Source organism: Micromys minutus (genome assembly GCF_963924665.1).
Source record: "Micromys minutus genome assembly, chromosome: 25".
NCBI lineage: Eukaryota > Metazoa > Chordata > Mammalia > Rodentia > Muridae > Micromys > Micromys minutus.
Window position 1 is genome coordinate 1,820,163 of NC_137960.1, and position 12,898 is coordinate 1,833,060.

General features: G+C 48.1%; 1 protein-coding gene and 1 pseudogene across 2 annotated transcripts; one reads left to right on the forward strand and one right to left on the reverse strand.

Moving 5' to 3' along the window:
- Positions 1-7,831: 7,831 nt before the first annotated feature.
- Positions 7,832-8,348, forward strand: LOC308437055 (cytochrome c oxidase subunit 5A, mitochondrial-like; annotated as a pseudogene). The gene has a single exon. The product of its transcript is annotated as a cytochrome c oxidase subunit 5A, mitochondrial-like (transcript).
- Positions 8,349-9,020: 672 nt separating this feature from the next.
- Positions 9,021-12,898, reverse strand: LOC308436731 (H-2 class I histocompatibility antigen, L-D alpha chain-like; the record flags this gene model as incomplete). Its single annotated transcript, XM_080937718.1, has 7 exons — positions 9,021-9,067; positions 9,654-9,686; positions 9,864-9,980; positions 10,108-10,383; positions 11,907-12,182; positions 12,365-12,690; positions 12,831-12,898. The coding sequence occupies 7 exons, from the start codon at positions 12,896-12,898 to the stop codon at positions 9,021-9,023; spliced, it is 1,143 nt and encodes a 380-aa protein (XP_080793844.1).

Sequence of the window (12,898 nt, forward strand, 5' to 3'; positions counted from 1 at the left end):
CAGCAGCAGTGGCATGACCCAGCAGAAACAGTCAGAATCTGCTGAGTCAGCATGACCCAGCAGAAACAGTCAGAATCTGACGAGTCAGCATGAGTCAACAGGGTGACCAGGACCAGTGGAAACACCAAGAGAAGCTCTCGCTGTGACTCTCTCAATGAGAAGAAAGATCAGGGAAGACAGAGACTGGAGATAACCAAAGTGTTGCAAAGCTCATTATGCAAGACCGCCATCAGTGTCACAGCGTCCTGTTACACTTCCTCCAAGAATCCCGTGTCCTCCCATAGCTCAGCAAACACTTGGTGAGTCTGTATCATCAAAACTCCATGTGAATCTGTATCAGGTGACATATCCAGAAAGTTCTACATCTCTCTGACTATTAGCCCAAATCCACAGAAGGAACAAGAAGCCTCCAGACACCAGCATTTCTTTCTATGAAGTCATGACAAACAATGACAAATAAGGAACGGCCAAGTGACAATGCCTGTGTCTTCCACCATCTGTTGGGTCTCATTTATATTCCTTCTTAATTAACATCACGGTCCTTTCACATGCCTGCTTTACCCAAACATCCTTTCACCCTTGTGTCTGCTTCAGTGAAACATCCTTCAGGTGTCTGCTTTAGGAACACATCCTCTCACCTGTGTGCCCCAGCAAACCCTCATTTGACATAACTAACTCCCCAGAGAAAGCAGAGACTTGCACTTCATGAAGAGAAAGCTTTCCTAACTGTCACTAATGGATGAAATTGTAAGCAATCAGTGAGACAGAAGGTGACTCCTGCTGGCCGACTGGAGATGAGGGAGAGGTTCATAGTTGGGCTCAGACCTCAGGACTAGGGGAGCACATGCAGCAGAGAGCCTAAAAGAGTCACTGCACCAGAATGTGTTTCTGCTCACATAGTAGGGTATCCTAGATTCAAGCCCAGGATCACACAGCTCTGAGGGAGAAGGTATTCCAGTGGAAGGGCACCTGAGACACAGGACCTCAGGAACCACATGGCCCTGAGGGGAAGCCTCCATGGGTGAGGGTGGGAAGTTCTTCCCAGCTGGCACCTGACTTTCTGAGGTGACATGAAGTTGAAACTTTTGGTTTCTTTAGAAAGTCACTTTTGTTGCAGTGTGTTTTGTTGTGGCAAACATGTGTAGGAACGTTTGCCTGCAGCAGACACAGTTGAAAGGATGTTCTGCTAAAGCGAGCACGTTAAAGATCACGTGATGAAGGATCTTTACACAGGTGTTGGTTCAACTTACATTTCTGTGAAGCTCCATTTGTTGGGGTTCTATAGAGAGACACGCACCAGGAAACTTCTTGTGGTGAGCTGGCAGATCTTTGCTGCCTCAGTGGACTCAGGCTGATTGGCAGGTTGGCATCAATCTGGGAATGATACAGAATTACATGGAGCTATTCTAAGACTGACTCACACATGCTGAAGAAAGACACAGGTAAGACTTGTGATGTTTAGAGGGAGTGTGAACAGGACCCAATGACACTGACAGGAGGCTTGGCTTGTTGCATAGTTCATTTGGGATGCTTCTTGGTCTTGCATTTTCACTGATCATTGAGAGAGGCATGGCAAAGAACTTCAGTGTCTGCTGGTCCCAATCCCTCCTGCTGACTCATGCCAATTGGGCAGAGGCTGGGCTGTTACTGCAAGTTTGTGCCACAGTTGCTGCTGTCCCAACACCAATGACCTGGAGTGCTGGTGTATCCATGAAGGCACTGGGAGTGGATCGAGCTGCTGCAGCTGACCACTTCAAACAATAGGATTTGCTCCAAAGAACAATTTCTGTACAGGTCCACTTCCCCAGTAGCCTCATAAACTTTCTTTTCCACTACCCCTGGTGGGTTGTGGCCCAGAAGGGTGGTTAAAGCATTAAGAACCTGATTTAAAAGTAATGCTGAGAAAAATATAACATTACAGTGCCATCTCTGTGGAGCTGCTAAGCAGGTTGGAGAGAATGGGCTGCCACTGTGGACAGCTCCTCTGGGACAGGTCCTGAGGTGGCTTTTCATCAAGGCTGAGGCAGGAAAGGCGCCCCATGGTGAATAGATCCTCATTACATGGCTAGGCTCAGGTGGGAAAGGTGATGTCTAACCATGGACAGTTCTCATGATGGCTGCAGGCTGAGATGTTATGGCCCCACCATTTTGACACCAGTTTAGACAGGTCCGGGGGGCGGGTCATCTCATGGTCTGCTGGGGCAGGAAGGAGACCCTCGCTGAAGCTTGGATGGGCTGCAGCTCACAGCATAGGGACACCAGAACTAAGTACTGTTTGGAAATAAAACACAAATTTTATAAGTGCTGCCCAGAATCTGGCAAAGCAGAATGGGAAGTTTCAATTCAAGTACCTTAGAGCAAAATAAGGCAGGCAGAGGAGGGCCGGATACTTTGTTTCAAAAAGCCAAACACTAGTTTGTAGAGGCTTCTCTTTGGCCATGCCCCATAAGGATTTTGGCAAGAGTTTCCCTTTCCCCCTCATATCAGATACTTTGTTTATAAAAACAATGAAGGACTTGACTGAGCAACAGGAAAAAAATACGGAAGAAATGGAGAAGCTTGTGAATCAAAACATGGAGGAAAAAGGAAAAGAAGTGAGTTCCTTGTTCTTCTTTCTGAAAAAGTACAAGAGTTGGTTGTGCAGGTAGAAAAATTAGAGTAGAGGTAGACAAGTTTGACAAATATCAAATACAAGAAAATGGAGAACAAAATAGGTTCATTCCCAGTGACTGAACCAGACAGAGGGAGTTTCCCTGGGTAGAAAGAGGGGAAGGAACTGGGTCAGAGGGCAGTCACATCAATGTGAAACACAGGAGGAAGGTCGGATGAGACAGCCATGTTCAGGAGACAGAGATAAACCCACAGCACCTTTTGAAGACAGGCTGTCCTGGGTCACAGAATCACCAACAGCATTCCAAGTAGTGGCACAGCTTATGCCCACTAATGGAGAGGATCCACAGGGTTCTGACAGCATAGGATGGGGTGCTATAGAAATGATGGATGTAAGGCATTTGGAAGAGGCAATGGTGTCTTATGGGATGCACTCGCCCTATGTGAAACAAAGTAAAAAATTAGACTCCTCATAATAGAATTGTTTCCCAGGAATGAGGAGGGTTGGTAACAGCTGATCTCCAGGCTGGTCCTCAATTGCAAAGCTTGCCATGACAGAAGAAGCCAGGGATTTGGAACAGCACAGAGGGAGGGGAAGGAACACAGCACAGGTCGGTTGATAGGTGCTACATGCTGCTCTACAAGATCAGGTTTGATCTGAAGATACACTCTTAGAACAAGGTTGTTTAGCAGCTTTAAGAGGTAGGAACAAAGTTTAGGAACCTCAAAAGAAGCCCACATCACTTAGAGAACTTAAGCAAGTCTCAGGAGAAGTCTTTGTTGAATTTAGTTTTTGTTGTTTTGCAAAGATTAATTTCAGCTGTGAACAAGGATTTGTCAGACTCTGATGCAAAACAAGTGCTAATTGAGACCCTGGCATTTGAAAATGCCAATGTGGAATGTAGAATGTTGTCAGGCCATTAAAGTTGAGGACAGCACTATGGAACCGTGGACCACAGAGAAGACCAGTATTGGCTTTAGCATCTGTAATGCCACAATAATTGAGCAGTTCATATCTAAAGAGTTTAGATTTCAAAATCTGTGGTGCTTTAACTGTGGAAGACATACTAAAAAAAAAACTGTGAAAAAGATGGTAAAGTTCTCAGATCTCAAAATGTCCCCAGCTTTAACTGTGGGAAGTGTGCTCATCTGAAACAAAATTGTGACGAAGGCATCTCTAAGTGCAATGGATTTTCTGAATATAAACCAGAAAGAAGGCCTAGGCTTCCAGGGGTGAGCAGGCACTGTGAGAAGGGCTGCCACTGGACCAATGAGTGTAGGTCCAAGAGAGATATCCAAGACAATTTCTTGCCAACAGAAAAAAAAATGGGACCAACTTGAGACCTTATAGCAAAAAGTATGAGCTGTTTGCCTCAGGTCAGCTAAGTTATAAGAAACAAGCAGAAAAGCCTCAACTAAGGAAAGCTTGTCTTCATACTACATACATATAATAATGCTCAACCTGTAAAATGGTACCAGTGGAAAATTCTTCACGGGGAATGTCAAACACTCCAACACCGTGTCAGTATTTAATGCAACAACTACTAGAAATACTTTGTAGGCAGTTTCTTCAATTTGTTATTTACCACTACACGGATGATATGTTGGTGGCTGATTCAGATGCAGATACTTTAGGAAAAATATTTGTTGAAAAACTAAAAGAAATTTGCCTTGTTGAGGTTTGCAGATTGCTTCTGAAGAAACATTACAGATAGGATATTCTGTTCACCATTTGCATTATAAATTAAGCCAAAAAATTCAACCCCAGAGGATACACATTGGAAAGTATCCATTGTAAAATCTCAATGAGGTTCGTAACTTAATGGGAGGTTGTCTGTGTCTCCTCAATCTAGCTTTTCTGTTTCAGTTCTGCTTTCCTTTTGGTTTGTGCTTGCAGGCTTCAGAGAGCCACAGTATGGGGGAGGGGAGTGGGCGGGGACGGCCTGGAGGACGCTCCAGCCTCTCAGGCTCCAGTTCTGGCATGAGCTAGTGGAGCCACCAGGTAACTCTGGATCTAACAGCAACAACTACAGTAAAAGAAGCTAACGCTCCGATGTGGGGGCTGTGCAGGGGATTCCCGCTTCCTTAGTGTGGCCCTACTTCAGTGTGACCCAGACAGCTTCAGGACACGTTAAGCCGGCCAGCAGTTCCTGGACTCTGCAGTCTGCAGTCTGGAGAGACATTGGACACAGCCCAGTCTGTCCTCACGACCCCTGAGAGCCGCGATACCGCTGAAGGCCGCCAGGGGGAAGCAGGACACAGGAGTAGGAGCCGGTCAGGATCAGGATCACCTAAGGGGCTGTGAGCTTTGAATGCTGGGGAAGGCAGGGAGTTTCTCCTCTGCACTCTTCATACCTAAGCAGCCAGGGATTTTCCCTTCAGCCTTAGATCCTCTGTTCTGCGGTTTTCATGGGTCCTTCTGATCTTCGGGCTGAAATACAACTTGTGATTGAGATTACACCTCAGGCTTCTTCCCAGTTTGTTAACCACACCACACTCTCCAGTCACTGTGACATAGACACACACACACACACACACACACACACAAACACACACACACCAACAATGTGATCCCGGCACTTGGCATGCTGAGGTGAGGCAGGAGGATAAGAACTCAAGGTCGGGACTGGAGAGATGACTCAGAGGAGGAGAGCACTAACTGCTCTTCCTTAGGTCCTGAGTTGAATTCTCAGAGATCATGTGGTGGCACAAAACCATCTATAATGAGATCTTGCGCCCTCTACTGGCGGCAACAACATATGCAGTCAGAACAATGTATGTAATAAATAAATCTTTAAAAAAAGAATTCAAGGTCAACCTGAGCTACAAGACATAACAACACAAACAGCATAAGTGAACGAACACAAAGTCCTCATAGAGGAAAAACATCCCCTCATAAGACAGTTTCCATGAAAATATCACACGACTCAACTGAGTCTCAAAAAAAAAAAAAAAAAAAAAAAAAAACCCAGAATTTTCCATTTCAGGCCAGATTTCGTCCTCTGATCAGCTGGCTGCATGGCCAAAGTGTTTCTGACTCCCTCTGCCCCAACACACACCACACATCTGGGGAGTGCCCTCCTTCACACACTGTACACATACAGAAATAGTTCAAATACTTAACATGTAAAATAATTTAAAATTTTGTGATTATCCTCTCACAGGTTGCTCTTCAATCCTTCCGGAAGCTTCTCATCACAATGTGGGTTTTTGACACAGGAAATTTCACTCTCTGGAAAGTCTGGAGGCAAATTGGACACAACTTACATGTATGTGTTTCTGTGTCCTTCAACATGGAACCATCATGGTTCCTTTTTATTTTTATTGCACTGATTTAATAATTATGTGCACTGATGTGTGTGATGCCCGTGTGAGGCTCAGAGGAGAACTTACGGGAGTCAGGTCTCTCCATTCACCATGTGGCTTCCGTGAATCAAACTCAGGGAATTGAAATTGTTGGCAAAAACGTTTACACTCTGAGCCATCTTGATGGCCACCCTGGAGACAATTGGGTTTGAATGTTTTCTTTGGAAAGTTCCTTCATTCCTGGACTTGGAACAGACAAGGGGTGCCGACCATGACATTTGAAAAAGGATTTACTAGTCAGAATGGTGCCTGAATTGCCTTGGGTGACTCTGGAGAACCAAGCCTTCTGCCCAGGTCCCACCTATGGCAGTGTCAGCCAGCTGCTGCCTGTGAGAGGCCAAATCTTTTAAATTCAGACTCCATTCCAGAGAACTGATTTCAGGCCAACTAACAGGTTCCAAGTATTAGTTCCCAGGTTTTCTCCTAACAAATCCTGAGAATAGCTCCAGTCTCTAGGCTAACCCACAACAGGACCTGCATCTCCAAGTTACACCCATGACAAACATGTGCCCCAAGGTTACAAGCCCACCCCTGCCTAATGACCTCCAGTGCAGAGGGAAACAGAAATTATGTTTATGATATGACACCCTGCACCAGTCAATTATGTTAAAGGCCGTAGCAACTTTTTAAATAAGATGCTTGCACACTCTACCCCTCAACTGCTGCTTACGATAAATCCTTCCCTGATACATATTTAGGAATCCTCATTGCTAAAACAGACCTGTGTGACTGTGGTGCATTAATGGGCCCCAGCTAACTCAAATAAAAACACCCTACTGAGATCACATCAGATCAGCTCCTGACTGGGTTTGGGGGATCACTAACATTTCCCTGGCACTACACCTGGAAGATCCCATGTTTGCACTGCGAGCTTGGGGTTCACTGTATTAGTTACTGTGCTCCTTTGAATAAGATGATCCCCGAATTCTTGGTCATTTGAATACTTAGTTCCCAGTCGGCCCTGTTTGGGCAAGTTTAGGTTGTGTGGCCTTGCTGGAGGAAGTGTGTCACTGGGGACATGGTTGGAGGTGTGAGCTCTCAGCTGTTGCTCCTGTCATGCCCGGTGTCTGCTGTCATTATGCTGATGAACTCTTAACTCTTTGGGACCCTAATCCCCAGATGAACCTTCTATAAGTTTTCTTGGACATGTGTTTTATCACAGCAACAGAAAAGTAACCAATACAGTTCTATTTTCATCACTGTGGCTCAATATCTGACGAGACACAGCTCAGGGACAAAGGGCTTATCCTGGCTCACTGTGGTCTCTAATGCTAAATCCCTCAAAGTGGCGGCAGGCCCTTCCTTCCTGCTCCAGCCTATGGACCACTTCAGTAAAATGTCCCACAGGATCTTTCCAAAATGGGGCTCCCGTTAAAATAGCAACTCCATGACATCTCCTCAGCCTTCAGACATCCCAGGAGCTGTCCATGGTGGGAAACTTCTTTCGTGCTTCTGCCTGCTGCCTTGGTGAAACACCTCAGGAGCTGTCCACAGTGGTGACACCTCTCCAGTCCCCTCCAGTCCTCACAGAAATGGAACCTCAGCAAAAGCCAGCTACATCTGGAAAAGATGACCCACTCTAATCCATGGGCCCAATGCCAGGGGAAAGGAGGTGAAAAAGCCACCAATCCCTGAACAGAAAAATCCCATACCAGTGTCATGGCTCAGCCTGCCTAGGGTGTATAGTCGGAGCTAGACTTCTTTATAAAGAATTGAACCTTGGACAGAGCTCTCTCTCTCTCTCTCTCTCTCTCTCTCTCTCTCTCTCTCTCTCTCTCTCTCTCTCTCCTCTGCTTTAAAGAGACTCTATAACCGGCTTCTTTTCGGCCCCAACCAGTGCGCTGCTGTTGCTGTCATGCTCTCTGCTGCCCTCCGTCGCTGTACCCTTCCTGCAGCCACCCGAGGCCTCCAGCACCCGGTCTCGGGTCCCAGCCCTGCCGCTGCTGTCTCTTCCATTCGCTGCTATTCTCATGGGTCACACGAGACAGATGAGGAGTTTGATGCTCGCTGGGTGACATACTTCAACAAGCCAGACATTGATCCCTGGGAATTTGTAAAGGGATGAATACACTTGTTGGCTATGATCTGGTTCCTGATCCCAAAATCATTGATGCTGCCTTGTGGGCATGTAGACGGTTAAATGATTTTGCTAGTGCTGTTCCCATCTTGGAGGTTGTTAAAAACAAAGCAGGACCTCATAAGGAAATCTACCCCTATATCATCCAGGAACTTAGACCAACTTTAAATGAATTGGGAATCTCCACTCCAGAGGAACTGGGCCTTGACAAAGTGTAAACTCCCTTTGATGGGCTTCCCAAGGACTTAACTGCTATTGCTACTTGATTGAAAGAGTTGCCTGGAAATGTTTTATTTGAACAAATTTTCCTTTGAGTATTAAAACATGTAATAGTAACTTGGACATTAATAAAGGGAAATGAGTTTGACCTGAAAAAAAAAAAAAGAGAGACTCTATAGAAGAAGCTCCAGGTAAGTGATGGGATTTCCTCTCAGCCCTTGCAGGAACCACAGAGAAGCATCTGACAGGACACAGGTACAACAGAAATCTAGGAGAGAGAGCTGAGGAGCCATCTTAGATTTAGAGGAGGTCAAGAGAAACTCAGCCGAGCTCAGAAGACTGACCCAGAGAAAGGATTACCAAAGAGATGGCAGTTGAGTTGTAGCTTCAGGCTTATGAATAGATATCTCAGATAGAGTTAAGGAAATAACGTTTCCTCGCTGAGCTGCAGATTTTTCCTCAGTTTATGACCCTGTGTCTTTATTCCTTTAAATATGAGATGTTTTAAATGTTTACAGGCGTATGAGCAGGATGTTGCTCTCCTGTAATACAGAGCCATCCACAATGCAGAGCAACATCACTGAAAAAAAGCAGAAATCACCACACACACCAAAAAAAAAATCTATTCTCAATCCATTAATTTAACAATCAATCAACCCTCAAACCAAAGATGTTAACAATCACGTTCACATTCAGAGTTTTCTTCTGGGTGTGAAGTGAGGAGCTGCAGCTCAGGGCAGCATGGAGCTCACAGGATACAGATGTCCCCAGTGTTTGGAGGACCAGGAAGGTTGGCTGAGGAAGGGAACACAGGCGGTGCAGGGACAGGGTCCTGTTGGGCAGGGCAGACTAGGCTCCATATTTCTTCACACTGAGCCCATAGGCTCACAGGGAACATCAGACAAGGTTGTCTAAGAAAACTGAGGGCTCTGGATGTCACAGGAGAGACCTGAACACACCATCTGTCACTCAATCCCCTGCAGGCAGCTGTCTTCATGCTAGAGAAAGAGAGTCACAAACCATCAGTGTGAAGTCAGCATCCCAACAACCCACCACTCACAGGGGATTCTGGGAGTCCCTGAAACCCAATCATGTCCACATTGCCCCTCCCCGTTCAGGTCCCACAGTGTCACCTTTACAATCTGGGAGAGACACGTCAGAGCTCTGGGGGCTGTCCCTGCCTAGGGTAAAACAAAACAAATGTATACATATATGTATGTGTCTATGAATGTGTATGTATCTGTGTATATGTATGTATTCCTAGCAAGGTGAAACTCAGGCCCCTGAAGATTTCTGTGGAGGAGTCTTTATGAATTCCCAAATTCCCAAAACCTCCAACCTTACTATGTTGGCCTCAGGACAATCTCACCCCCACACTCACCTGGGGCTGGAGTGTAGTCTCCTCCTTTCCCCCCTGTGAGAAGAAAAGCTGTGAGAGTTCAAGGAAGATCTTAACAGAAGGACGTTTCCAGAACTGACATCAGACCCACTTGGAGACAGTAGCGATGTGGGTGTGGCTGTGTTTCCCATAAATGAGCAGAGCACTGTTCTAAAGGAGGCTGAGATAAAACTCAGACCCTCTCTTTCCTACCTGTGTTTCTCCTCCTCCTCATCACAACAGCCACCACAGCTCCAATGGCGACCACAGCTCCAAGGACAACCAGAGCAGCAATGATCACCATGTTAGAGTCAGTGGATGGAGGAGGCTCTGGGAAGGACAGGTGCAGGAAAGGAAGGTGAGGGTCATGACCCCAGCTCTCAGCCCTGAGCACCTCAGGGTCTGCAGAAGGTTCTAGCTTTCCCTGACCCCAGCTCTGCACCCACGCCCTCCTTACCCCATCTCAGGGTGAGGGGCTGAGGCAGCCCCTCATGTTCCACATGACATGTGTATCTCTGTTCCTTCCCAGAAGGCACCACCACAGATGCCCACTTCTGGAAGGTTCCATCTCCTGAAGGCCTGGTCTCCACAAGCTCCATGTCCTGGGTCAGGTCCTCGCCATTCAACTGCCAGGTCAGGGTGATGTCAGCAGGGTAGAAGCCCAGGGCCCAGCACCTCAGGGTGACTTCACCCTCAGATCTGGGGTGATGAGTCACATGGGCCTTTGGGGGATCTGCGTGGAAGATTTAAGAAGTCACACAGTTAATAAGATCAACTGAGGTCCACACAAGACATATTTAAATCAGTGATGACACTGAATTGTGTGTCTCACACTTCAACTGTCATCACACTAGTGACCTGCAGGTAGAGTTGGTCCCTCAGCACAGAACTGCACATTTTCCTGAGGGACTCAGAAGCTAAGAGAGAATCCACAGGAGCCAGTGGATCAACATTGCCATCCTCATGTGATGCTCTATAGCATGAGACAGGGAGCCCAAATGAAAGATGGAATAGAAAATAAATAATTTAATATATGTTTGAGTTCACATTAAAATTACAAATTAGGGCCATGTGCTACTGGAAGGCTGCCACCACAGAGTCTAACACTGTGGTCATCTTGCTGACCAGCATTAACTGTTGGTCTAAGTGATCAACATCAGGATGTGTGTAGCAGAAATGTGGTGAATTCTGACTATCAGAGAAAATGACTCCCAGATCCTGACTCTGGGGTGAGAAGGTACAGGTGTGTCACACAGGATCCCTGGTGTGTGCTTGGAACCCAGTGCAGCACTCACTGGAACACAGTGGGCTCACAGGGTGTGTGGATCCTCCCTCTCACTCCAGCCCTGGATTGTAGAAGACCCTGTCACTCAGAAAGTCCAATTCCTGATTCACTGTAGGGAGAACTGTGACTTGTGGGGGCAGAGGAAGAGCAGGAGGCTTCTGGATATTTAGTTTTGACAGGAAACAATCTAAGTTCACAAGAATCTCTCCTTTAATGAGAACCCTGATTTAACCTGTCTAATTATCCAGGTTAGCAGTTATCCCTGGCACATGGGGGACTGATACCAATGCTAATACAAGGGCGCAGAGAAACTGGATCAATGCAGTTCAGACAAAAACTGAGTAAACCCAAAATAAGACATTCAAAAAAAAAAGTAAATAAAAAGGAAAGTAAAAAATAAGAGGAAAAAATTAAAAAAAATTTTTTTTTAATTCCACAATTTACATTATCACCGGTACCCCAAAGGGTTCATGTGACCATTCTCCACTGTACGGAGAGAAATGGGGCATGGAAGAAATGCAATCCCCAAAGACAGGGAAGGATCTGCAAGAATGTATTCTCTGGAAAGTTCTAGAAACTGGAGAAACCAGTCTTATGTAGTGCAGCCCATGTCTCCTATCAGAGAAAGGAGACTTCCGGTCCTGAGGTGTAACACACTCAGCAGGACAGGAGTCAGTGTCCACACACAGCTGTGGGGAGAGAAGCTGGCCTGGGAGAGGCCATGGTTGACAGCAGGGAGCCCCCGCTGTTCTGTCAGGAAACTCTCTCCTTCCCCCTGAGACAGACTTGAACTCTGCAGGGAGAAGGCTGAGCCCTGGGAATCAGTGCAGTCACTGAGAGGAGGGATCAGGAGACCCAGGGACACTCTTTCCCTCTGAGACAGGGGCATCACCCCAGCTGAGGGTTTCTTCTTCCCCAGGACTGAGCCCCAGCCCGAGGGCAGAGGGAGGAGCTGCCCGCGGCCCCAGCACCTGAGCGCAGCAGCGTCTCCTTCCCGAGCTCCAGGTATCTGCGGAGCGACTGCACGCACTCGCCCTCCAGGTAGGCCTTGTAATAATCTGCATAACCAGCCTGCTCCCACTTGCGTCGGGTGATGAGCGCCGCCGTGTCCGCCGCCGTCCACGTTTTCAGGTCTCCGTTCAGGGCGATGTAATCGAGGCCGTCGTAGGCGAACTGATTATACCCGCGGAGGAAACGCTCTTCCGACCCCAACTCACAGCCAGTCATCCACTGGAGTGTGTGAGAACCTGTGGGACCCCGCGGTCAGCCCCGCCCACCCGCCCCGCCCCGCCCATCAACTTTGGTAAAACGAAAGGAAAACGGGTCCGGGTCAGTTCTGCTCTTGAACCTCGGACTTGGGACCCCGGACGTCTTTGTCCTGTGTGTTGGGACGTGGAGGGGTCGTGACCTCCGACCCGGGGTCACTCACCGCCCTCGCTCTGGTTGTAGTAGCCGAGCAGGGTCTTCAGGTTCCCTCGGAACCACTGCTCATTGCTCTTGGCTCTCTGAGTCTCCCGCTCCCAATACTCCGGCTCCACCTGCTCCATCCACTGCGCGCGCGGCTCGTATCTCGGATTCTCCGCGTCGCTGTCGAAGCGCACGAACTCCGTGTCGTCCACGTAGCCGACTTCCATGTACCGGGGCTCCCCGAGGCCGGGCCGGGACACGGCGGTTTCGAAATACCGCATCCAGTGTGAGCCTGGGGGCGTCGCGCGGTGAGACCCCGACCTCCTCCCGGGACCCCGGGCGGTGCGCGGGCCGGGAGGGGAGCAGGGCGCGGGGTCGGGACGCGGGTGGAGAAGGGCGGAGGGTCAGGTGGGCGACGTGGGGACGCGGCTTCCCCGGTGCCGCCCCCGCCCCTCCCCGCAGAGGCCGTTTCCCTCCCGACCCCGCACTCACCCGCGCGGCTCTGGGTCGGGGCCAGGGCGGCCGCCAGCAGCAGGAGCAGCGTGCGCGGCGCCAT